This window comes from Panthera onca, chromosome D4, assembly GCF_046562875.1.
Source record: "Panthera onca isolate mPanOnc1 chromosome D4, mPanOnc1 haplotype 2, whole genome shotgun sequence".
In the NCBI taxonomy this organism is placed as follows: domain Eukaryota; kingdom Metazoa; phylum Chordata; class Mammalia; order Carnivora; family Felidae; genus Panthera; species Panthera onca.
This window is the reverse complement of record NC_138351.1, coordinates 33,526,616-33,554,037: the sequence shown is the minus strand read 5'-3', so window position 1 is coordinate 33,554,037 and position 27,422 is coordinate 33,526,616. Positions and strand designations below refer to the sequence as shown.

General features: G+C 39.4%; 1 protein-coding gene across 16 annotated transcripts in view; it reads right to left on the bottom strand.

Moving 5' to 3' along the window:
* KDM4C (lysine demethylase 4C) overlaps window positions 1–27,422 on the bottom strand; it is a 435,403-nt gene that overhangs the window by 32,814 nt on the left and 375,167 nt on the right. For 14 of the 16 annotated variants that reach the window (XM_078436862.2, XM_078436853.2, XM_078436848.2 and 11 more), the window contains 2 exons: window positions 11,584–11,634; window positions 9,184–9,354 (listed from right to left, as the gene is read on the bottom strand). In XM_078436862.2, coding sequence (XP_078292988.1) covers window positions 9,184–9,354; window positions 11,584–11,634 — 222 coding nt within the window. Of the gene's footprint in view, window positions 1–9,183; window positions 9,355–11,583; window positions 11,635–24,612; window positions 26,356–27,422 lie in introns of those variants that run through there. The other 2 variants (XM_078436852.2, XM_078436854.2) reach the window with 2 other exon arrangements.

The following is a 27,422-nucleotide window of genomic DNA, read 5'->3' as shown; positions in this document are numbered from 1 at the left end:
TGTGTCTAAAATACACAAAGAACTCTTACAAGTCAGTAACCCAGCTCATCTCTCTCTTTTCTGGTGCAACTTCCTTCAACACTCTGGCCCACTGTGATTGCTTCTATCTCTGAACTTACAATAACCTTCACAGGGTATTTTTCTTGTAAAATCTTTCAGATCAGCTCCTGGTTGGAGGTGAGGGGATGTAAGGGGCATCAGTGACGAAAATTAACACAAATTGGCTAGAATGGGATGGGGCATGAATTCCCAAAGATGAAGTGGCCTCTCAGATAAGAGGTGTCTCGTCATCAACCTGGTCTCTGCCACTGTAATGTCTTTGTGGCCACCTGACTTGAAAATTGAGGAGCTTGCCAGAATCCCACCCATGAATGTTTCTGGGAACAACTAATTTTAAATTTTTTTTTTAACGTTTATTCATTTTTTGAGACAGAGAGAGAGCATGAACAGGGGAGGGTCAGAGAGGGAGACACAGAATCTGAAACAGGCTCCAGGCTCTGAGCTGTCAGCACGGAGCCCGACGCGGGGCTCGAACTCACGGACCGCGAGATCATGGCCTGAGCCGAAGTCGGCCACTTAACCGACTGAGCCACCCAGGTGCTCCTGGGAACAACTGATTTTGACCCACTTGGGTATTTTATTTTGCCTCCAGAATACCCAGGATCACTCCTACACCTATGTTTATATACCTCTGAATCTCCCATGGTGCCTAGCACAGTGTTGAACAAGCACATCAAAAAGAATGAATGACATAATTGAATATTCCCAAACACAGGGCAGATGTGGTTCATGGTGCCCACCACTCTTGGGCTTAAGCTCTACACTGAGAAGAGATGGTGAAATACTGGAAATTAATAATATTGCTCTCAAGTTCAAGGTAGTTATTCTGATTCTGTTGGACTAAGCTCCCTTGGAAAAAGGATGGGAAGCAAACACCAGCAACCTGTCTCCTGGGAATAAGTTCCTAGACCAATCACCTTGAGATAATTACTAAAAGGGAAATAAGAGAAACACTGTCAAGTGAGGGAAGTATATATTTGAAGAAAAATGTAGCTGACATTGTGCCTTCAGGGCAACTAATCAATCTCCTACATGAGATATCAGGGTGATGACACACTTTTTTCTTCAGAGGATCACCAGTGCTAAATGGAAACTGTCAATATGATGGCTGCAGAATTGTAGTCAGTGAGATACATACAATTTATAAAAGAGAAAGGGAGTCCAATTCAAGCAAGGGCTTGAATCCCATTAGTATGCCCCAGGCTTTCATGCAAGAAGCCACACAAGAATTATACAAAAGTGAATAAAATCCCAGGGTTTGGTAAGTACCCACCCCCGCTAACTTGAGGCAGCTCATGAAACTTCTAAGACTAATTGGGGCCTCAGTGAAGAGCACAGTTTAGCGAGCTTATGAACAGGTGAAAGGAACTGTGGGTTTAGTCTTCATAGGTACGACTAGACTCTATTCCTCTAAATGGCCTTGAAATTCTTCATTTTTTCTAAATAAACTCCTAGCCAACAGAGTAATAGTCCCCCTCAGTTGTAGATTCTATTTACTATATATTGATTAAACTGTGTTCTAACACAGTCTCTCCATTGTAAATTGTGTTTATAAAGGTGCAGTAGTGTATTTTGTAAATACTGAACTGCTTTATGTGTTGTTTTTTGAAGATTTCTGAAGTAATTCAGAGAATGTTAACTACTAAACTAGTGCCTGATTTATACGTTATGGACACGAGAGGCTTAGAAAAATTACAACATTTGTAAGAATAATATATATTAATAATATATATTTAATATATTAAATATATATATAATTTAATAATATATATTAAATGTATCTACCATTACATTAAAGATGTCCAAGGAAATTTGGTTACTTAAATTTAAAATGGTTAGGATTTGATCTGTCAAATTTATGCATTATATAAATGATGATCAAGGAACTAATGAGTTTGCACTTATTTTTCATGCAAAAATTATTAAATTTATAAATAAAATAAACTTTGTCAACTGAATTTGAATTTAAACTTTAAATCAAATGTTGATTAAAATCAAAGTAATAACAGTTATTCTTTTACGAGTATAAAAGGCTTCCCAAGGGAATACAGGTTAATGGGAATTGGTCAAAGCTTTCACCTCATAGACTCTCAGCTCCACAGTCAAGAAAGAGAACCATGGGCACCACTACTAAGCAGTTAAATACCACTTGGGCCATACCTGAAGAATCCTAGACCAACAAAAGTCCCCAGAGCTTTCTCTGGCAAATGTCCATTGATTCTAGGAAAACCAAGACTGGCAAGGGAAGTGGGAGGTTAGGGGCATCGATCTAGAGCAAACATAACCTAGATGGTATGGGATGGGGTGAAGTCTCCACCCGACTTGAAAATCTAGAGAACCTCAAAATCTAGGAGTCAATAAGAATTTGAAGATGCTTTCCAGGATCCCATAGCATATAATGTTTCTGGGAACAACTAAGAAGTTTATCAACACCCCTCAAATATTTTCTTTTGCCTCTGGAACATTCAGAGTCACCCCTACACCCACACTTGCCAAGTGGGGCCCTAGGGGATGCTGAACAGCAGCTTCCACACCGTATCCATCAAAGGAGGCACAAGGTCTTCTACCACAGCTATACTAAGTCACGGAGAGCAGACTTCCAAAAAGGTGCCCCAAATCATGGAGGCAATAGCCCTAAAAGGTAGGGGCTGACCCACATCCTGGACCTGTGTCACCACCTAGCTCGGAATGCTGGGATAGAGCTTTTCAAAGCTTTTTTGTGACTTGGCAAGTATCACATCTGTGAAATGAACATGAACTTACTTTGGAACAGGGTTTGTTATGAAAAGCCACTGAAATAACACTTTAAAACCCAGAAAAATACAAGCGTAAGTGTAGAGAATTAGGTCCTTTATTATAAAGTCTGAAGATGCTAGGACTATTTTATATGCAGCAGGTAGAAATGATAAACTGATTCAGTGAAATATCATATGTACAGGTGCCCATTTAACTAACAAGTAGGACAGAATTCTGTTCCTCTAAAATACTTTCTAGACAAATTTCATCAAGACCAGAAAAGGGCAGCATAAATGAGATGGGGAGGAAAAAAGTTCCACAGACTGACATTAATATAAAATATTACATTGTGTGCCAACTCTGTATCAGGCAATTAGCTCACTTAGTTCTTTCAGTAATCCTAGAAAGGTAGAAATTATTATTCCCTTCTTAGTGGGGAAAAAACTGAGGTGTGAAAGTTGAAGCAATTTGCCTAGTCCTGAGAAAAAAATTAGCCCTAAGAACTTCAGTCTGCATGACACCTCCCAGAAACACTGAAGGCCATGACAATCCATCCTTAGAATCCATGACGATCCGTCCCTAGAATCCTGAAGACTATAGTTCCTGTGCTTCTTTCACATTTCAACAGAGGCTGAAAAATCTAGCAAGTCCTCATGGAAATTTCAGTGATGGACTCTTGCTGTCAAATTTCTAAATGGTCCTGTTTCTCTTCTCACACCCAGTGGTGAATGTTAAGTGCACGTCCTAGAGCCATCCAGGCCTCACCGCACTGTCCTCCTCTCCGGAAATGAGCTCTAAGTTCAGAGGAAAGGAAGCAACCATCACTCTGGTGTCAGCACAGACATTCGAGAAGAGCCCAGGTTGCAGCAGCAGCTAAAAGGAGGCCCTGGAATCACTGTGCTTGTTGCATTCTCTCAGGTGGGCAACTTTCATTCCCATCAAAATAGGAGGAGACAAAAAAATTCATCAGGAAGTGTGTTGCAATTTCACAGACTGACAGACGGAGGCATGTAGCAATACATCTTTTATTACTTTCCTTGACGGCTACAGATTGCATGCTGAGTTTAACTGGGCTGATACACACATTCTGCAGGTGTATTGTTGAGAGAAAAAATTTTGGACATTTTTCCAGCTATCATGGAAATAAAGTACCTAGGTATGGAAAGAAATTTCCTGGTAGTACAAAGAATATTTCTCCCTACTCCTCCAAATACCTTCTAGCTACATAATCCTAACATAGTCATTTTCATGCCTGGTAAGTTTATTTTTAAACATGGATAGACCAGACTGCATTAGAAGTTTCTCTTCTGTTGTGTTTATAAAATGATTCATAATCAATGATTCTACAACTAAGGAATGCAACTTTTGCTAAAGCCTTAGGCTGCAAAAGGGGTTGCATCTACTTTGTACATAAATAAACAGCTTAGAATAATTAAATGTGATATTCTCAATGCTATTTTCACAGTTAAAAAATTGGAATTGCGCTGTGCCCATTCTAGGTAGTAAGCACCCACAGCTCAGAGAAGCTACTTCTTCACTAGCCAGTGACACTGATGTCATATTGCACTTGATGAAAAGAGCCTTCCCAGAGGCACTCACCCCTGATAAGCACATTGTGTGGATTAGAGGTACAAAGAGAATAAAAATCATTTTCCACCTTAGTGTCAGATGCCACAGGTGTATCAGCTAATGAAAACAAAATTTCTCTAATTTCCACCAAATAATAGTTCTACCACCATCTATAAGACACGGAGACAGAAACACAGCTGACTCTCTTCTTCTTATCTCCTGATGAGACTTCCCATTGGGGTGTCAGGCATCCTAGGACTATCCCAGAAGACACCTCTGGTGTAGGTGGAGATCATACGTGGTAGTGGGATAACTGCAGCTGCAGCAACTAATGGCCTAAAAAATGGCGATGTGAGCATGTTTACACAGCATCACATACAGGAATAAATACAATTTATATGTGAATATATTTATAATATACTTAATTATGCACACACATTATGTCTTAAAACATAACATCAAGTTCCCCATCTCAAACTGGTCTAGTTGACATACTACATACAAAGGCATTTAATCATGTAGCTTTCGTTAACTTTAGTGAGAAACTCAGACCCCAACCAATCCTTGATAATCCTTTAAATTTTAAAAATTTGCCTTACAAAATCCATGACTTGGCTTTTGGAAGCCTAGATGATGACCAGGACAAAGTATGTGGCTCCTGGAGTGGATCTATAGACTGCTACAAGCCACCCAAAACAATGTGGCTGCTTTATGGAAAAGAAAACTACACCTTGAGGTAGAATCAGAGCTTCTCATGTGACAAGATGAAGAAAGAGTCTTCTAAAATGACACAGGAAAATATAGGTTCTGGTTAATTTTATGTATCAACTTGACTTGGCCACCAAGTACTCACATATTTGGTCAAACATTATTCAGGGTGAGTTTGTGAAAGTGTTTTTGGATTGTTTTAATCTCTGAACTGATAGACTGAGTAAAGCAGACTACCCTCCCTAGTTCGGGTGGGCCTCATCCAATCAATCAAGGGCTGAACAGAAGAGGCTGACCCTCCCCCCAAATAAGGGGGAGTTCCTCTGCCTGAGTGGCTTGGAGCTGGAACTTGGCTTTTCCTGCCTTCAGACTTGGAATGAAAATCAGCTCTTCTCAACCCTGCAAGTTTCCAAACTAAAACTACACCACCGTCTCTCCTGGTTCGTAGGCCTTTAGATTTGGACCCGGAATGAAACCATTGCCCCTCCTGGGTCTCCAGCATACCAACTGCAGATCTTGGGACCTCTCAGCCTCCATAATCATGGAAGCCCATTCTTTATAAAAATGTCACATAGGGGCACCTGGGTGGCTCAGTTGGTTAAGCATCCGACTTCAGCTCAGGTCATGATCTTACAATTCGTGGATTCAAACCCTGCATAAGGCTCTCTGCTGTCAGTGAGGGGCCTGCTTCGGATCCTTTGTCTCCCTCTCTCTCTGCCCCTCCCCCTTTCACACTCTTTCTCTCAAAATAAATAAATAAACATTAAAAAGTCATATATATATGACATATATATACATATATACACACACATACACAATTTTAATATATATGCACTTGTAATATATATACACTTGTAAGATATATATATATACACATGTATACACTTTTAATATGTATATTACACACTTTTAATATATTTATTATATTAAATACAAACACAAAAACCCTACTGGTGCTGTTTCTCTGAAGAGCCCTGACTAACACAGCATTACAATGGAAAAAAATTCTTCCCTACAGAGCCACCAAAAAAGTCAAGCTAGAATGTCTCTTCCTCACCAAGATAAATAGGTCTCAGCAGCCAACAAATGGTGATACTATTAGAAAGTATGTGATATTTGAAAATAAAACATGACTGAAGTATTCCTACTTATATAAGAAGTCTGGAACAAGTAATCAAAAATGTAAGAGATGGGATGGGGTGGGGTAGAGTATTGAGGGTGAAGGAGAGAAGACCAAGGTGGTCTTGAACAATCCTATGAATTTTTTTTACAAGGGCAATATACATTTTTTAAGTTTATTTTTGAGAGAGAGAGAGAGCACAGGAGGAGTAGAGAGAGAGAATTCCAAGTGGGCTCAGCACTGTCAACACAGAGCCTGATGCGGGACTTGAACCCAAAAACCATGAGATCATGACCTGAGCCAAAATCAGGAGTCAGACGTTCAACCCACTGGGCCACCCAGGTGCCCCTATACTTTTTCATATCTTGTAAAAACTCAAAAGATTATATAATAGCAGATGATTATAACTGATTTCTTCCTGCAGAAAGTATCTTTTCACACCAACTGAGGCAGAGGCAGATGCTAGCCCCTCCCTCCAAGGCTATAGTTGTGACCACACACACACACACACACACACACACACACACACACACTGCTGCTCAACCTCAATTCTTATCAAATATGCTAAGTGACAGCTAATCAAGCTGTAAAGAATGTTGTTTCTTCATTCTCATTGACTTAAATGCCAAGGTGGTCCTGAACAATCCTGTTCTTCTCACGGCACCCACATATACTTAAGATCATCTTTGTTCACAGAGAGAGGAAACAGAAGGTGTAAAAGGAGAGACTTTTAGAATTTCAAAAAACTTCCAGGATCACAGACATTTTACAAGCTAAAGACATTTTAGGAAAGCTTAGAACACGTTGGGTATATGGAGACTTTGTAAGTGAAAGGGAATTTAGGATTCATTAAACACTATCATGGATAAAGACCTAACTACTTGCTCAGGCTGGGGATTGGTACTCAGAAATCTTCCATCCCACCCTGCAAAGTCTCCTGGACTCTACCAGCTCAATGGTCACAGTCTGCACAAAAGAAAGCTAATTCTGAAGTGAGAATGTAACCTGGACAGGCCAAGGCCTCCGTCTCCTGCATCTTCTGTGCCTTTCTTGCCCTTGCACATCCCTTCCTCTCCTTTCTTCCCAGGGGTTAGGAACAGCGGCTCTGGAGCCAGACTCTGAGATTGAATACCTTTTCTGGTATTATTAGCTATGTGTGACCTTGTTATTAGCTATGTGTGACCATGGGGAAGTTATTTACCTCTTTGTGCCTTAGTTCCCTCAGCAGAAAAATGTAAACAATAGTAGTGCCCAGTATGTAGAGTTGTGAGGATGAAATCAGTTCAAGCACAACACATTCTTAAAGTGATCCTGGCCTGTGGTACATGTTGGTGTCAGCTCCTTACTAACCCTGTCAAGTCTCTTACTCATTCTTCCAGACTCAACAGGTAGTAAGTTGCTTTTGGTTCATTTATTACATTTCTCACATGGTATAGAAAGCACCCATTTACCAGCCTGCCTTCCTCTAGACTGAGCAGGAATCACACATTCTCATTATCTTTCCCAGCACCCAGCGTTGGCACACAGCAGGCACTCAGTAACTGTGGATTGAGTGCTTCAAGACATAACTAATTCTAACAAGGAGAATGTGTTACCTAAGGGCTACTGGTTATGAATGGCAACAGCAATGCAGTAAAGTGAAGCTCTAGGTAGAATTCTGCAAAGAAACACAATTCACCCTTTTGGTGTATAATCAAGTCCTGGGATTTTTTTTGTCTAAATTCATTTGCTTTAAAATCTTTCAAATAAGGTCACTTTGTTTACATATTTGCCCCTCTTTTTTTTTTTTAATTTTTTTTTAACGTTTATTTATTTTTTAGACAGAGAGAGACAGAGCATGAACGGGGGAGGGTCAGAAAGAGGGAGACACAGAATTGGAAACAGGCTCCAGGCTCCGAGCTGTCAGCACAGAGCCCCACGCGGGGCTCGAACTCACAGACCGCGAGATCGTGACCCGAGCCGAAGCCGGCCGCTCAACCGACTGAGCCACCCAGGCGCCCCCATATTTGCCCCTCTTAATGGTACAGAGAAGTAAACACAACAAAGCTAATTGAATCAATGTTACTTTTGCCCCAGGAGACCAAGATTCTGAAAATATTAATGAGCAATCTCCTATGGTAACGTTCAATTATCAATTGCACATATAATGCATAATCATTAAAGAATCATTAAAAAAATGCCCTTCCAAGTAAAAACAAGAGCAAAGCATCAAGCAGAAGTTACAACTACATTATTGAGGCCCGGCTCCCCCAAAATAACATTTCTCTTAAATATAGAAAGGATAACAAGATGACCACTGGACTAACCCTGGTCTCAAGTATGTGATTTGAGCTCAGTTTCAAAAAACCTTTTGTGGAAAGTATTCTTCTCATGAAACATGCTATTAAAAAGAAAGCCCATGAGACACATTCACGAGTTCCTCTAAATCCCGAGGTGTTTACTGAGGAGACAGAGGAAGGAGAAGACAGACAGACACGCATATGCACACACCTACTCATCCTGTATCAGACCAGTTAAGAAGCTCAGTAAAATTCAGTCTTTTTCCTAAGTGACTTTTGTTATTCCAATATGAAACATCCACAGATGTTTCTGTTGGATCACAGATGTCACTGTCAGGTCAGATTAATAAAAGCCATATTTCCAGTTAAGCATAAAGAAAAAGAGGTAGTAAAGGAATTCAAATATGCTAATGCTCTGTAACAGAAAAGAATAGGTGAATTTGCATTTGATGTTTCCTAGCCACATACACTTCTCACTTACTTAAAGGAATTTGGGAAGATGAGTCAAAGTACACATGGCTACTACTTAGAATGAAAAACACTAGGAACCTCCTGGAAAACAATTCTTGTCAGTGCCAAAAAGCACACCTGAGTTGAATATTAAGTGAAATGAGTTACTCCAAAAGCCGAAAGAAAGATTGCTAAAAGGTTCAGCTAGTTTAGTTATACAAAAAGTAAACTGGGGAGCAGATCCCCCAGGAATTTACTCACCACTATATCCTCAGGGAATGTGTCTCTGCTGAAGGAGCCATCATCAAACACAACCTCATAGAAGGTCTGCGATGTCACAGCGATCACTCTGCAGCTGTAATACCGGGTGTTCCGATGCTTCGTGATGACCGTCTGCCCCACAGAGATGCCCTTCTCGCCAGCCTTGGACTTCTAACAGAAGAGGTACACAAAGATGAGAGAAAAGAAACAGGAGAAAGGGAAAAGGTAGGAACAGAAAAGAAAAGATATTTATTTAGAAAAAAATAATTCACATGGTTATGATATATATTTTTAATTTTTAAACTTTTTATTGGGGAATAATTTCAAACTTAAAAGTTACAAGCATATGAGTAGTACAAAAACACCCATATACTCTTGACCCTTTTACCCAGATTCACCTATTGTTACCTATTGATATTTTTAACATTTTACCATTTCTGTTTTTTTGCATATTCTGACTCTATTTTATATATGTGTGTATTTACACACACAATGTTTACATATGTAATTCCTATGTTTAGAAAATACACAACTGACACACATATATATCAATACACACACACGCACACACACACACACACACACCATCACAGGCCTTTTACTCCTAAATATGTCAGTTGTGTATTTTTTAAGCACAGCGATTTGCCTTCACATAACCACAACAGAGTTAGTAACTTTAGTAAATGTAACATGGATGCAACTTATGTTCTGATTTTGTCAACTGAGCCAATAATGATCTTCAACACCACCCCTACCCCCGCCCTGCCCCTGCTCTCCAGCACAGGGTCCTGGGGAGTCAGGTACTGCTGCTTCTCTTTAGCCTCTGTTAATCTGGAACATTTGACTGCTATGTTCTGCTATGTTAATCTGGAACATTTTCACAGCCATTCTTGGTCTTTTATGATCGTGAGTGATACTTCTGAAGGACACAGTTCCCCTTCTCCCTTTTTTAATAGAGCATTTACCTGATGTTTCCTCGTGATTGGATTAAAGTTATACATTCCTGGCCAGAACACCACACACATAATGTTGTATTCTTCTCAAGATATCACATCTGGCAGAACATGATGCCTGTCTGCCTCTCAATGGTGATGTTAATTTTGATCCTAAACAAACTGTAGTCCAATTCCTCCATGTTACAATCACTATTTTTCCTTTGCAACTAATCAGCAATCTGTGGGAGAAACTTGAATGCCATACAAACATCCTGTTCCTGTACACATCCGCTCAGGTTTAGCACCACTGACGAGTTGTTCCTGATCCGATCTTTACTATGATGGTAGTGATATGCCGATTACCGCTGCTCTCACACTCCCTCCACACTTAATTGCTGGCACTTGGCGCCTGTTAAGTAAGAGGCTCTCACTCTCCCCACATTCTGCTCTTGTGTGGCAGGGGAGGAGGGAAGGCAGAAGACTGCAGAAATGGTCAAGGGCATAGGTCAGGGGCTATGAGGGGAAGAAGGAAGGAGGGAAGTTCCTTTGCCATCGTAAGGAGTCAGGACATTATCCTGTGGGCCTAAGGAAGCTACTGAGAGGTGGAATGAATAGAAGAGAAATGATCTAGGTCTGTATGGCTATAGGTGGAGAAGGTGAGTGGGGAGCCTATCACAATAGGCCAGGTGGAAGATAAGCGCCTGGAGTAAGGCACTGAGGACAAAGGTGCTCATGATTTGGATGGAGGGGTGACTCCCTCCCAACAAGTGTGTCCCTACAGCCTCCTACTTGTAGAGTGAGCTCTGCCATCTAGTTTCTCACATGCCTAACAAAATAAAAGGGTATTTTTCTCCTTGATACCATTCCCCAGTGACTGTTGGGTTGGATGGGGAAATTTTCTTTGCCTTTTGATGTAGTTAGGTAGATGTGTAAACATCTTGACAAAAGACAACAGTAAGAAGGCTAGAGTGATTTAAGTGCACTACGCTTGAAGCAGACATCATTAATAGCTAGGCCAAAGTATGTGACAGACACCAAAATAATTACCTAGTTTCCTGTTTCATTCTCCACCCAACCCCTTTAAATATATCTAACTTCTCAAAGTAAGAAGAACGACTTAGATGTAGATAGTAACGAACACGAGTGAAAGCAGTTTGCAGTTACATAACTCCAAAACTGGGCCCACAAATGCTCCTAAGGACTATATAGGCTTCAGCTAAGTGTAGGGGGCGACATGACAGCCTGTGTGGCCATCCACAGTGGCCCTTAGTGACTTCATGCTGGCAACAATTTTTGTAGATGTTGTGATCTCTCTGTCAAACTGACTTAAAAACACTCATGGTCAGGATTGCAAGTACTATATTTTACTATGATATTAGTTCCTGTGTGCATATCTTATTAAAATTGGAATTAACCCTCTAAGGAAACAATGATTTGGATTTGAATTCTAAGCTCTGCTACTTACTAGCTGTGTGATCTTGGGATCTTGAACCTTTATCAGCCTCAGTTTGTTCATCTGTAGGAGGGATAATATTTACATTAAAGGTTTGCTACAAAAACAGGATAAAGTACATAAACTACCTAGATTCACAGGCAATTGGTTCTTAGCTACTGTTAACTGGTTTTATTTTTGTTAAGTGGAGAACATACATAAGACCCTAGCCCAGGTTAATCAGCCACTCTTCTCTGCTGTCCCTCAGTACTTGGCATGTATGACTGTGCAGCACCCTTATTTCACACAAGTGGCTGAATCCAGTCCCATCACTGTTCTGCTCTTTACCTCATCCACTTCTGATTCTAACTCTTGTCAAACATGGGCACAAAGCTATATGGTCCTTAGCAGGGAAGGCGTGTAAGGTGGCCTCCACCCCCTACTCCCAACTGTCTTCAAGTCCTGCCCAAATGACACCTTCTTGGACTGTTCCTCCTACAGCAGGGCAAAATCCATGCATCAGCGCTAGGCCTACATGTCTTTTGTTCCACAGCACCCACCGCAGTATGTACAACACTGTTACTGCTGGATGAATGATGAATGAATGAACAAGTGAATGAATGAGTTTTTAAAGACAAATGAACGAACTGTAAGGATGGTTACAGACACATTTTCATAATAGGAGTGGACTAATTCTAATAATTCATGGTCCAGAAAAGGGAAAAGAGAAACAAAGGGGAATTTCAGGAAGATGTTCCTCTTTCTTGGAGTGCATAGGCATGTATATGAGTAGGGGGAGGGAATAAAGAAAGTTTATGGTGAAATTCACAGGGTCTGGAAAGTGGAAGTGGCCAGTCATGGGAAAATAAAAGTGATACAGACTTGATAGAGAAAAAGTTGACTCTACACACAACCACCTTCTTCCTACTTAGGACCTGAAATTTATGCAAACTGGCTGGTTGGAAAGATGGCCAGCACACAAATTAAATACATAGCCTTCACCCAAGTAAAAATTTCCATGAGCTTCAAGCATGACCATTTTGTAGGGAGTAGTAAGGAAAACAGATTTTTTCCATAATGCTATTGTGATAGGATTTCTGATTTATTTTTTTTTTTCAACGTTTTTTATTTATTTTTGGGAGAGAGAGAGACAGAGCATGAACGGGGGAGGGGCAGAGAGAGAGGGAGACACAGAATCGGAAACAGGCTCCAGGCTCCGAGCCATCAGCCCAGAGCCCGACGCGGGGCTCGAACTCACGGACCGCGAGATCGTGACCTGGCTGAAGTCGGACGCTTAACCGACTGCGCCACCCAGGCGCCCCTTTTTTTTTTTTTCTTTTTTTTTTTTTTTTTTTTTCTGATTTATTTTTGTACAGAAAATTTATTGACAAGAATTCCCCATAACTGATTATACATTCTCAAAAATATTTCCTGTCAGAAAAGCCTAAGGATCTATTGATGTTAACAGGGAGGCTCTATCAGATTATAGAAATGGCTATCGTATTTTAAAGATTAGTACACAGGCTAAGGCTGAGAAAGTTAAATTTCCTTCAAAATGCACTAAGCAGAAATGAACAAACAGTTGTTTAAGGAAAAAAGAAGCACAGTTTCTTTTAAAGAAAGCTAGAGCCAGTTTGAAATGCTGGGGATGTGAAAAAAATGTTAAGCAAGAAATGTCATAGACATTCCATGAAAGCATCAGAGAGTTCCTGGGACACAATTATATAGGTGGAGTTACCAATACATGTCCATATACCTTAGTTAATTAAATTCTCCCAACAACTCTGTGAGGTAGTTGTTATTTTCATTAAATAGATGAAGTAACTGAGGTACACAGTCAAGGGACTCTTCCAAGATCTCAGAGATAGTGAGAGGCTACTATCTCACTATAGTGAGAGATAGTGAGAGGGCTCAGAGGCAGGCGCTCTCCTATAGTGAGTGCCTTGGTATCATCAACCAGGAGAAGAAGATACACAGACAGAAATCAGAGTATAAATAAAACCTACCATGGGTGGACCCAATGGAATTCAAACAGTTGCCTAAAGAAGTTACATTTTCTTTTGCTTTCTTTTCTGATTTATTGAGCACCTCCTCTATTCTACACACCCGTTGAGATACTTCTCAGCTAAGAAACCATTTAACCACCCCAGTATATTCAGTATACTCCCCAGTATACACAGAGTTGAATCTGTAACTTGGATTTGAAGCCTATATGGAGATGAAAAATGTATAATGTATAATGACATGCTGTCCATTTTTCTCCACGTACACATGACACAGACACACTGTGGTAAGATGCAAAAATGTCCATACATCTTCATTCCTTCCTGTTTTCACATCCTTTGCAATGTGACCTTGCAGCTCTTCCTTTCAGGGACTGGACATTATTTCCCCACCCTTCAAATCTGGGCTCACCTTGTGGCTTAGCCTGCCTCAGCCAAAAGAATACAGCTGAAGTAATGGAATGCCAATTTAAAGCCTTTGCTCAAAAAGCCTTGCACACTTCTGAGGTTTCTTTCTAGGGGCTCTAGATTGTCATGTGAACAAACTCAAGTTATCCTACTGGAAGATGAGAGATCACATGGACCAGAGCTCAGGTGCTAGACATGAACCCAGCTAGGAAAAGGCAAGCTGTTCTGTAGCTGACCACAGATGAATGAGGCAATCAGCCTGGAACAGAAGAACCACCCCCCTGAGGTCAGCCAAAATTTGTGACCTACAGAATTTCCAGCTGAAGAACTATCATTGTTTTAAGTCACTACATTTTGTGATGGTTTGTCTCACACACACACAACTAAGAAAAAAGAACAGTAAGAAAAAATATACTAACCTGCTAGCAGATATAACTCTAGGTAGGGGGATTTTGTTTATTTGCCTCTTTATGTACTTCCCTGTACTTTCCATTACATATTTCTTTAATTATTGAAAACACTAAATGTAATAAAATATAAGAGTTTTTGTAAGTTTCTAAGTTCTTTAAATGACAACCAATCCATAGTCAGGTCTACTTAACTGAGATGCTCAAAAAAAGCTGAAGCCAAATTATTTAGTAAGAAAAGACTACCCTCATCATTTATCTTTCAGTTAAATAAGATGAAAGAAGGGCCTCAGGAAATGATTTGTAAAGTAGAATGATACACAAATTTAGTTATAAAATTTCATCTGACTTTTTTATATCTCCCTATATTTATGCCAAATGTGACATAACAAAAAAGGCACCTTTATTTTGTTCTTATTAACCACTACTGATTCCTAAGACATGCTTACATGCTTCAGTAAAATGAATAGATTTTGTTCTCAGGTTTGGGGTTCTATTTAAAAAACATCAATAACAACAACAACAACAACAAAAAACAACATCAAAACAAAAACAAAACCCCTCAACAAATCTTTTTCTATTCATTGCTATACCTGTCCTCTCCATCATACTAAGTCACCTCTAAGGGGCAGCACAAATAATAGGATGTTGAAGTGTTTTCTCCCCCGATACTGTGTTGCCCTCAGGAGTGGGCTTAGAAAGGAAACAGGCCCTTATCACATAGCTCTCTAACTTTTCTGTGACTCTACTGATGTTTAAATAAATGGCCACACTTGAAAGAAAAGATGGCTAACTATCAATGATCACAACCCAAATAAGGAGAAAAAGATGTTTCTAATGCCTGGCCTGGTTCATCAAAGGCATTCCAACATCGAATAGGCTAACTCAAAAAATTTAACGCTAGTGTTGATAAAACACAATGAAAGAAATCATCACTGCCTACCTGATGAGTACACTATAGTAGTAAATCCTGAGCCAAAGAGTCAAGAACCAGTTGGCAAGCAATGCAAAGAGGAAAAGCAATGCAAGGATGGACATGGAGTAGAAAAAAAAAAAGAAAGTGGCATTTAAATAAGCAGTTACTGAGTGCTTGTTATAAGTAAGGCACCTTGCTAGGTGCTAAAGATTAAAGTACAAGAAAGAGAGAGTCCCTTCTCTCAAATAGCTCACAGGCTAGTAGGGAAGACAGACATAGCTCACCAAAATGCAAAGTATTGAGAATGCCCAGATGAGGGCAGGAAGGGACATTCACAGGTTTCACTACAGGGAACATCTGAACCAAGTCCGAAGGAGCCAGGAGGCACTCTTGCACACATGCCAGGAAGGCTATTTGAGAATGGAGTGTTTGGTGTCACAAACCTCTGGCCTTTACCACCTTGTCAGCCTGTGGGCACCTACTCAGAATAATGTTTTTAAATGTATAAAATAAAACAAGAAAAGATTACAAAAGAAACAAATTATACTGAAATAATATTGAGAAGTAAATTTGTGGTATAATATCTTTGCTTCTTTAATTATGTATTAAATACTATTATCTAGTGGCAGGCCTAATAACTTGATATTCTAATTTCAAAGTTGTGATGAACATAAGCAATATTTTAAATCTCTGTTACAATGGTAATATGGTTTCTATTGTGGACAGAGTCACAGAAACTGTTAATGCCACCGTGGCCTCAGAACTGACGGGAATTGTTAAATTCTCGCTAGAGTTAGTGGAAAACAGTGGTAAATCTTTCCTCATCCTTTAATAGACAAATTTTCCTTGATACTAAAGTATAAAAAAGAGTTTATCACCTGGAATATTTAAAGGCACAACAGCCAACCTTCTAACAGCCTTATAAAAAAATCACAACAATATTACTTACATAATATTGTGCTTGTATATAGTGAGATAAAAGAACACAATAGCGAAATGAAAATCAATGAAGGCATTTCTGTGAAGGGTAAAGTTATGGAGACTAAAACGGGTGTGACCTAAACTGACACAGGAATCTAACTTAAGTACTGAGGCTGGAATGTACACTGCATTCTCAAATATCTTTCTCCCCATTGGGTTTTTGAGAGCAGAGAGCAGTTAGTTCACATAAGACCCCTAAAACAAGGACTCAGGGGGAAGGAGTCCTGTGTGGCAGAAGGAAGGAAGATTCCTATGCTTTGGCAATATCTTCTCTGATCAGACCTGGCAAAGGCTTAGCTGTGTTTATGCCTGGAAGAAGGGTCACTCACCGTCTGACAAGGTGAGTCATGGGCAGAGATGTCATCTTGGGAAAATCCCTGACTGGGTTCTCCATCTATATAATGATGTTAATAAAGGGTGTAAATCCAAACGCAATAGTGTATATAGAGCCAGCAACACTGGAGAGTTGAAGAAATGAAGTAACTTATCCAGCAAACCGGCCAAAAAGCACATTTCATTTATCTCCAGTAACCTTCTCAACTTTATTATTTCTCCCTAATTTCTATGATTTAATAACCCATGAGATATTATTATTGTGTTTTTTCAAGGTACCATTTTATAAAAATTCCTAGAGGGATCTGAGTAAATTAATACCCACTATTCTTCTTTTACCAAATTTCTGTAGTAGAAGTCACTCACATAAATTTGCCTTGTAGTAATGAAAGCTTTCTTTGTAAAATTACAAGAGCTAGGTAAAAATCTTCTACCCGGAAAAACCCAAATCCCTGGGGCTTCATGAAGAAATAATTGCTCCAACAGCAGAAATGCACATGCAGACCCATAAAAATGTCACAAGTATTTAATTTTCTACACGTCTGTTTGTTCACGTGTACTTTCACTTCTTGTGCATTTTTAAGTACAAACATAATACAGTGGGAAATGGTGGTAACCAGTTTCCCAGCAGATTTAAGGTCTTGTTCATTTAAAATGCCTGTAGAAGTATAACTAACAGGCTGCAGAAGATACTGAGGAAAAACTAATTCTTTTCCATCTGAGTCATTAGCTCACCTCAGAGATCTTGTTTGGTAGGGAAGTGAAGAGGACTGAGACAGGAGAACCATCTTTAGATGCTCACTCTGTCCATGTAGGGAACTCTCAACAGGTAGGCACCACCTGCTTTCTATTCTGAATAATAAACAACTTACTTCAAAAACAGCAGAGAGCAAAGTTCACATCCATTAGACTGGTGGAGCTGGAGGGGTGTGGAAGCCTCCCACTGCTAAGATGGAACTTGACATGGACTCCTCCTAAGTCACATCCAAACTCATTAGTTGCTAGTGAACATGCAAGTCCCTGGAAGCCTGCCCCCAGAAGCTCTGCCTTGGGCTTTTACATTTCAGGAGCTCTTCAGCCTTCAGCGTAGCAACAGTAAAATCTGGAGAGAACTACAGGTTCAACAAAATCTCAATCATTCACAGCAGGCTGTGTGTGTGTGTGTGTGTGTGTGTGTAGAAATTAACAAGTTGATTCTAAAACTTATATGAAAATGCAAAGAAACTAAAATACTCAAAGTAATCTTGAAAGAAAAAACAATTTAAGAGGAACTATAACAGGGGAAAGGAGCAGGAAAATCACTGGCTCAATTATAAGGTAATAACAACTTTAAAAAATTACCTCAGATGGGACATTTTCAACAGAGAGAAGCAAGTATCACTATATGGCATTCTTGCCAATAAGGATTTTTGAATCTCAATTACAGCTGGTGTATGGGTTCAAAATAGCTAAAATAGATGCAAAAAAAATGTTACCAGAAAATTCAAAGTAATAAATTAGACTAATTAAATGGTTATACAGTTTTTCCATGCCACTAAGAAGGAAATCCAGGTAAATAATGACACTATGTAAACTAACCTAAGCTATAGTCTCAAGTTGGAAAAGTGACTACCAAAACCGCACAGTCTAAATAAAATGTCACACATGCTGTGACTCTGATGACTTGAAAGCTCTATATCTTTTAATGATTTGTGAACTTCTCTGAAGTGCCACTTCATCATCTGTAAAATGTATACAATCATAATACCAGGGAGGTGGTGATTATAAGGACCAAATGAGATAAATAGTTATATATAAACGTACACGGTAAACTATAAAAGTCACTATACAAATATTAGCTATTATTATATTACTTTTATTCACCTTAGTCTGCAATGACACACTGCTCCCAACAAAGGAAGGTAGTCTCCTTGAACAGAAGATAAAATTAGGGTGGCATAAGCAATTGTGGTTCTATAAAAACAGAGTAGTTATAGGAGCATGAGTGAGAGAGGGGGAGAGAAAGGAGGAGAGAGAAGAGAGAGAAGGAAGAGAGAGGGAGGGGAAGGAGGGAAGGGAAGAGAGAGACACACAGTGAGAGGATGCACTAGATCTCAAAAATGCAAGCTTCTTAGGTTTCCTTTGAAATTTCAGGAGAAATAGCCATAGGAACAATGGAAGAAGAACCAGCCAACAGCTTTCTACCACCCCTCATGACAGCAGAAGCACAGAATTTGCCTGGCCATCGCACCAGTGTTAAAATCTTTCCATTGTTAATCAAGAAAATGAACATCCATCTATCAACCTATCTAGTTTTACTTAAGTGCATCTCTGTGCCAAGCACTGTGCTTGAAAAAGATATGTGGGGTTCCTGTGGAGGCAGAAGGGATGGGAAAAAACTGAGAGGTTCTGTAGCAGGAACCCTTTCTTCCCCCCCCCCCCATGTTCTCTCAAATATCACCTGAAGGTAATCTCTGTGGTCCCTATAGCCTTGGCAAAAATTACTTCTCAGTATCTAGTAAGGACACCAGTCTTTACCCCAAACACATGATAAAGATATATAATAACAGATTTGAAGGTACAATTAAAAGGTGTTGAATATAAGGGTTGGAAATTTTGTATTTTCTTCTTATTCCTGAAAAATATATGAGGAAACTTAACCAAAAGGCTTAACTAGTACTCCAGGGGGGTCAAACAAAACCAAAAGTAAATGATTAAGGTATCTGATGCCCACAGAAAAGAGCATTTCAATTCCAATTGCTTCCTGCCACAAGCAAAAGCTTCTGAGTGCCAGGTTATCTCAGTAATGGCTCAAAGAAAAATTAAAAGAATGCTTTATTTAAAAATGTAGAAACAGTAATTTCTTAAGTTTCTTCAGATACTACACTCTGTAATTTCACTGACCCACTACACACAGTGTGGGATAAACAGAATGCATGGTATCTCACACACACACACACACAAAAAGCCAATTTCAGATAAAGAATGGAAAAAAAAAGAAGAGCTGATTTGCAGGTGTGAGACTGTCAGACCCCAAGATGGCTACCAACAATTTATGGAAAGGAAGGGCACAGAAGTTGGGGTGTCCCCAGGCTGACTGGCTTCCTGCAAAGAGACCTCATAAGGGCTTTTTAGTTAATCCAGGGTTTTATACATCATGTTTGTTAAAAGTGGACAGATTATGTTGACCTAGAAAGTAACTTCTTAGATACAAACGTTGGAACTTATTTACTTGCCATTTCTATTGTTTGCAGCTAATAGTCTTAAAAAGCTACACTTTCATTGCATTTTGTTGGTATCTATGGGTTGCATTATGACTATGGCATCTAATTACGGTACTCTACATGAAAGAATTGAGAAACCCTATCTATTGTGCTTTACAAGATGTTGGAATGTCAAATACCCTTTCCTATTGTCTGTCTGTTGACACATTCCATTTGTATTTCTCTACTGTATCCATAGTTCTTCATTCTAATACCAATGTTAAAATATGGGATTAGTGTCACTACCTAATTTTCTTCACAAGCTATCAGACAATAAAGCGTGCCTTAATTATTTTCTTTTTTAAAAAAGACTATAAATTGCTAAAGAGCTTAAAATTTTCTGGGTACTGAGATACATTAATTCTGTGGAAAAAGTGCGCAAGCATTTTACATGGAAACATACCTTACCTATGCTAAAAAGTGAAACCAGGTAAGTGGTCCTTGGAAAGGAAGACTTGATTTCCTCAGTATGTGTGGTCCTTGAAGTCGCCAAATTTCAACTGTGTCATGTAAATACTCCTTCCTGCAGTGCAAGCCTAGGTCTTGCTGACTGGCTCCCTGGTTCCATGCATGCTGTGTGATGGGGAAAACAGAGCCAAGGAGGAAACACGACACGGACAAGTTTCTCCTGGGGATTCTGATGAGTCTGCTTTTGTGGTAAAAACCAAACACCTGAACCAAGATGCAGATCTTTCTTAATTTTTTTTTTAAAATCAGGATTAATTTGCAGTTTTACAAGGCCAGAATAAAAAGTTCAGCAATATATTCTTTTCTGTGAAGCCACATATTACACATTTTGAGAGAGATAAAGATAACCGAGGCTGTCAGATAAGAGATCTAATAATCAAAGCTGTATAGAGGGTAACTATGAACACTCATGTTAAAAACACATGAGGCCTCAGTCCCATAGATGGCTTCAAAGTGATTTCAGGGGCTCTTTAGGCCCTCAGGAGTAAGTATTGCCTATTTGCAAAATAAATAAGGTGTCCCACACAATGTATGTCCTAACATTTTTCCACTGCATTTGGTTGTTTCCAGGAAATATATCTGAGATAATGTTCTTTTACCCAACCAGATTAAAGGATCAGAAATAAAAGTCTGGAAGGGCACCTGGGTGGCTCAGTCAGTTAAGCACCCGACTTCAGCTCAGGTCATGATCTCACAGTTCGTGGGTTCGAGCCCCGCGTTGGGCTCTGTGAAGACAGCTCAGAGACTGGAGCCTGCTTCAGATTCTGTGTCTCCCTCTCTCTGTTCCTCCCACATTCACATTCTGTCTCTCTCTCTCAAAAAAAATAAACATTAAAAAAAATTAAAAGAAATAAAAGTCTGGGGAAAAGCTATTCTAAGAGAAGGGATATTTTTCTGAACCACCTGGGACCTGACTCTGCTTTCTGCCCCCAGATGAAGATGTGGCCTTGCTGACCCTGCATCTGATTCAAGAGCCAACTCCTTGCAAGAATTTCCTTAAATGGAAAGGCCTAGCCTCTTAAAAGTAAAATCTTCCACAATGGAGATGTAAGTCCTTAATATAGAGCAACTGTATGGTCACAAAATATGACTTTTATTCAGTTCCAGCAGCAGCCAGCCCCATGCAGACACTGCCGTAACTGGGGAGAGCCCCAACAGGGAGCAATGTGTAGGAGAAGTGCCACCCCCAGGCATTCAACCTCTGCTGTGCCTGCATGGCCTCCACATTCTGATCACTTTCCATATCCTTGGCTAATTAAAACCAGAATCTGCAATGGAGGCATCTGTTCTCTGTTCCCACAAATCCAAAACCCCTTTAAACACTTCAGTTAGCATCAGAAGTGGGTTGAAGATTCCTGCAGCTCGTGCCTGAATCAGAACTGGTACAAAGACCCTTACCAAGTAGCCAGGCTTTGAGAAAGATCTGGAAAAGGGGGAAGGAAAAACAAATAAGCTAGAGATGGCTCAATTCAAGGCAAAAGAGCCTCAGGTCTGGGGTCTATAAGGTCACTGTAGGTTGCTTTCTAGGGAGCATGTCAGTGGAAACCTCTCCCCACAGCCAGGTCCAGTGACTAAACAGCAGGCCCAGTAGAAGGCAGGATGGCCCACAGTGAGACTCCCTGGCTCTTGCTGCCTTCACTAACTAAGAAGCCAAGAACAGTGAGATCCCCAAATGGAATTAAGCCCAGGGCTCAGGGATGTGCTGCTCAAGCCCTTTTTATCCTGACCAAAAGCATGGGGGAGAGAAGCTCTGTGCTCGCTGATCCCACCCTTCCTATGGAAATGGCTATGGAAGTAGGAGGAGGAAGTTAAATGTGGGGTATTAAATAGAGAATAGAAAAATTTGAGGTAGGATACACTTCATTTTGTTTACAAAATTAAGAAAAAATGATGTCTTTACTGGTTTTACCTGATAAAGTGAGCAAGGGAAAGATTCATTCCAAATGTAACTATTCTAAAATGTCTGTGCTAAAGACCTCTCCTCAGAGGCTAATCTGATGTTAACTTTCTATCACCTGGGATATGTGGATTGAGATCTCAACAAAATACTTCTATTGATGAAAGGGTAAGGGATTCATTTTGTTTACTGTATGTTTGATTGAGGAAGATTGATCAGATTCAGGCCTGAATCATTGTAGTATTTTTTTTTAATCCTTATTGACAATTGTTTTTTTATTCCAGACCTTTTCTTTGATTAGAATTCTGTTTTTCATTATCAGTGCAAAGTCAGCAGGGCATTTGGAAAATAACTTATGTAGAATGTAAAATAAAAAACCATATATAAACGCAAGATGATTGTGAGCAAGTCTGAGAAGAATAAAGTTGGCCATAGCAAACATAACTGAACAGAATGGGAGCTGGCAATATGCAAAATGTTATGAAAAAAACAACATCCACCAAAACAATTCTACTACCTACAAAACACAAAGACACCCACCCAAGTCTGGGAAACAGGAAGAGACCATTCAGATCATTGTTAGATGAGTTTTGGCTAAATTCTGATTCCCTTTCTTTTCTTTTCTCTTCCTTTTTTTTTTAATGTTTATTTTTGAGACAGAGAGAGGCAGAGCATGAGTGGGGGAGGGGCAGAGAAAGAGAGACACACACAGAATCCAAAGCAGGCTCCAGGCTCTGAGCTGTCAGCATACAGCCGGACGTGGAGCTTGAACTCGTCAACTGCGAGATCATGACCTGAGCCAAAATCGGATGCTCGACTGAGTGAGCCACCCAGGCGTCCCTGGTTCCCTTTCTTAAAAGAATGGAAGAGAAACTAAAAATGGACGAGCTGAGCCATAGAACTGAGCTCCAGACTAAAGGAGGGAAAAAGGAAAGGAAAAAGAAAAGGTGGATTCATTCCAACGCTGCATTTCATTGGTCAACCCTGTTGGAGCTGAGGCAAGTTCACTGGCATTAGAAGGCCACATTTAGAGCAGACAAAACTCTTAGTCATAACCTCCTCTGTGAATTCTACCTGACTGTCTTTGTAGAGTTACTGGCTTCCTTCTTTGGGCTCCCAGATAAACATTTTATCTTTACTTTTATTTAGCCTATCTTGTTACAGTAATAGAATATAGTAGTTAAGAGCCTGGGCACTGAGTCAGGTTGCCTGGTTTTGATTGTTCTTCCCCTTACTACCTATGTAATAAATAGCAAATTACAGAAACCTAAGCATCTTTTGCCTCAGTTTCCTCATCTGTAAAAAGGGATTAATAAGAGTATCTACCACAAGTGGTGCTTTGAAGATTAAGGAGATAATACTTGTAAAGCCTTTAGAACACAACTGATGTTATGTATTAAATAAATTTTGTCATCATTTTTTGATCTGCTTAAAACAGGTATATGAATGGAGGCATGTCAGAAGGAATGTTTACTGTTGGGCTGAGAAGTTAAAAAAATATATATGTTTTTATTCCCAGGACACTCCATGGCCCCTAGTATATTGAACTGAACAGTTTGAGCAATCTAACTGAAGTTCTCTATAACTAACCTTTGTGCTGGATATATTTCTTAATGACCTGGTGCTGAGAACATAAGTGGTGAGATAAAAAAGAGGAGGCAGACATTATGGCTGGCCAATTTGTTATCAAAGTTTCCCTCCAATACCGACAATCTTTAAAAAGTGGCTTTATTTTCCTTGGCTTCAGTTCATTTAAAAATCTTGGAACGGGATCACAATTTATGAGGTTTCTACCTCATTCCCATCCTTTCTTCAAAAAGTTTAACATGTTTGCAAGTTTGGGGAACCATCCTGAAAGGATAATGAAAGGGAGCTGAAAACCAGAAGGCTGCCCTCTAGAGAGTAACATGGGTTGCAGTCTGGAGCTCTGGTGCTGGGTACGTGAGTGGTGACGAGATGGGCCTACCCCCAAAACCATTCACAGCCCATGAGAAATTAAAAGAATTTTAGACAAAACATCAAAATCTTATATTTTTCTGAAAATCCTAAAAATGACAGTATCGATGGTGTTAGTAGTATTTTCATTGCTTTAGTGTTTCTTAAAAGAAGATAAGCATTTTTTGTTTGTTTCTTTTTAGATAAGTGGTGCTTAGGTGATGCTTGAAGTTGGGATTTTCTACACCTAAAAAACACTGAGGCCAATTCCATGACACTTGATCCAATGGTTCAAAGAAGAGAAAACCAAGACCCCTAAAATTTTTATCAGCAACATAATACAAACACATGTAGTATGACAACGTATGCTGTGACATATCAAAAGACCAGTTAATGGTAATAAGAAAAAATGTATTAATAAAGCCTTAAAATTAGAATATAAAAATAAATTTATTAAAGATAGGAAAATTGGACACATAAACATAAACATTTTTGATCATTTGAAAAATTTTTACTTTTCTGCTCTGTCACTAATGTGGCTCCGTTGCCCAAGTAGCCAGTGCTCACATGAAACAAAAAACAAAAACACCCTTCATTCCAAATGTGGTTGCTAATAGAGCACCTATAAAAAAGAAGCTGAGACTGGGTGGCTCAGTTGGTTAAGCGTCTGACTTCAGCTCAGGACATGATCTCATGGTTCTTGAGTTTGAGCCTTGCGTTGGTCTCTGTGCTGACAGCTCGGAGCCTGGAGCTTGCTTCAGATTCTGTGTCTCCCTCTTTCTCTGCCCCTCCTCCCCCCCCTCAGAAATAAATATTAAAAAAAAACAGAACCTGGGCTCCTTGATGAGTTGCTGATTTCAAGTTTAGAACAATGAAAATCAAGATGATTTTGCCATTGCTTATTGAAATAAAGCAATGACAGTTTCAAACATACCTGAAGTGGTTTTAAATAAGGAAAATAAAATCACCTTGAAGAGGCCCCAAATAGTCAAAGTGTGACAGAAGTATCAAGAAGAAAATTACAAGTCAATTGGTACTCGTTGAGTCTATAAAAGGCTATGAACCAAAATGATGTTCAAAGGGTCAAATAATATAAAGCACAGCCAAGCAAAGTACTTACTGATGTGAATTAAATAAATGCTGCCTGATTACAAAAATATAAGCCTATGACCACCCATCATGGGCCCAAGGGGCACCATATGTTAAAATGCAACATATGATGAAATATAATTCTGGTCTTCATGTATATCGCATGTATATCAGAACTAACTGGATTAACAGTCATAAGCCAGAGTCAGGAGTAGACTCAGGGAAAATAGGTTTCTAGAACAGTAGAACACTGTGGGGAGATATTGCTTAGGTACCAATCTGGGAACTGAGGCTACCTTCTTCCTCTGGTAGAGTGTGTGGTCTTGTTGACCTTGATTCTGTGTAAGAACTAGGGTGTTTTCATGTTTATAAGCATTTTATTAAATGAAAGGCATGGATAATTAGTTTTCTTGAATGAGTCCCAAATATAAACACCTGTGGTACAGCAATATATTGTTTGCTTCAGATCTGGCAGCACCTAACACACAGGCAACTGCATATGCTCATTAGGGAAATATGGCCAAGGGAAGTTTTGTTATGATAGGTTGCATTCACTTCCACCCTCTCTGGTCAAACCATTTCTGCTACATTTCTATATCCCTGGCTAATTAAGTGGAAATTTACAGTGGGAGTGTGTGTTGGGTCTTTATCAATCCATAATTAACATGAAACACTGAAGATTCATTGTAATTAATGAATTCATATAAAAGTGTGAACTGATTTCCCAAAGGTTGTTTTGTTTTTGTTTTTTTTTTTTTCCATTACGTGTTTTCTCAATAACTGATACTGGAAGTAAAATATGCTATACAATATTCTCCTGTGATAAGAACTATTCTAGGGTGTAGAATTTAGGAGCTTTGATCATCCATTGTTCCACAAGTTGGTGAGGTAAGAGCTATTTTTGCATACCAAGAGAAGACTTTATTAAGTTAGTTTTGACAGGTATCTTTACCCGACACCACCCAAAGTTTAGTTACATAAGCAGAGATTAACCAGAAGAGCCATCTTGCCCTGAGCCCATCACCAGATCCCGTGCAATGTGGGTCCTGTCCTGAGCCAAGCATAGTGATGGCAGGGAAGAGTTGTCCTGAAGGCTTCCTGAGGAGCTCGCCTGAAGACATGAAGCCTGGGAAAAATAAGTCCGTAAGTGCTGAGCAAGGTCTCAAGTTCTATTACAAAGATGAATGCCAGAATAGGACACGAAGGATGGCTAGAAGGGCAGAATAACAAAAGACAAGACAACTTCCCAGAGCGGGAAGTACCAATACAGAAGCCAACATAACCACTACTTTCCATTATCCACACCAATAACACAACCTGGAAATAAGATGCACATGCAAAATATCTAACACACCCTTGACATAAAGTTGCTCAATAAATACTAGTTCTCTTTCTTTCCTCTAATCCCAGTCGTTAGCATTAGAGAATTATTTCAACAAATTTATATCAAGCAGCTTCCATGGATGGCCAAATGCTAGTTAAAGAGACAAAATATTAATTAAACCTAGTTAAATAATCTAGTTAAAAATAATTTAGTTAAAATAATATTGAATAAAATAATACACAAAATACTAGGGAAAAATTGACCACTAAGATGTTTTCTCTATAAAAGTTCTTCTTTGGATAGGTGTCTGTCTCCATGTTAATAGTTACAACTTAGAAAACTATGAAAGAAACAAATTTCTCAAATGTCATGTTTTCCAAGAGGAGGAGAGGATATTGAGATAAGAATGGTGTACCTCATACAAGATACCTAAGGTATCTGGGTGGCTCAGTCGGTTAAGTGTCCGACTCTTGATTTTGACTCAGGTAATGATCTCATGGTTCCTGAGTTTGAGCCCACACTGGGCTCTGCACTGACAGTGCTGAGCCTAGTTGGGATTTTCTCTCTCCCTGTCTCTCTGCCCCACTCATGCACTCTCTCTATCTCTCTCTCAAAATAAATAAACTTGAAGAAAAATACCTTGTTTGACCCCTAACTATATGGTCAACTAATCTTTGACAAGCAGGAAATAGCCAACGGAAAAAAGACAATGTTGGGAAACACTGGATGGCAAAAAAATGGTGCTGGGAAAACTGGATGGCAACATGCAAAAGAATGAAACTGGACCGCTTTCTTACACCAAACACAAAAATAAATTCAAAATGGATGTAATACCCAAATTTGAGACAGGAAAAGATCAAAATCCTACG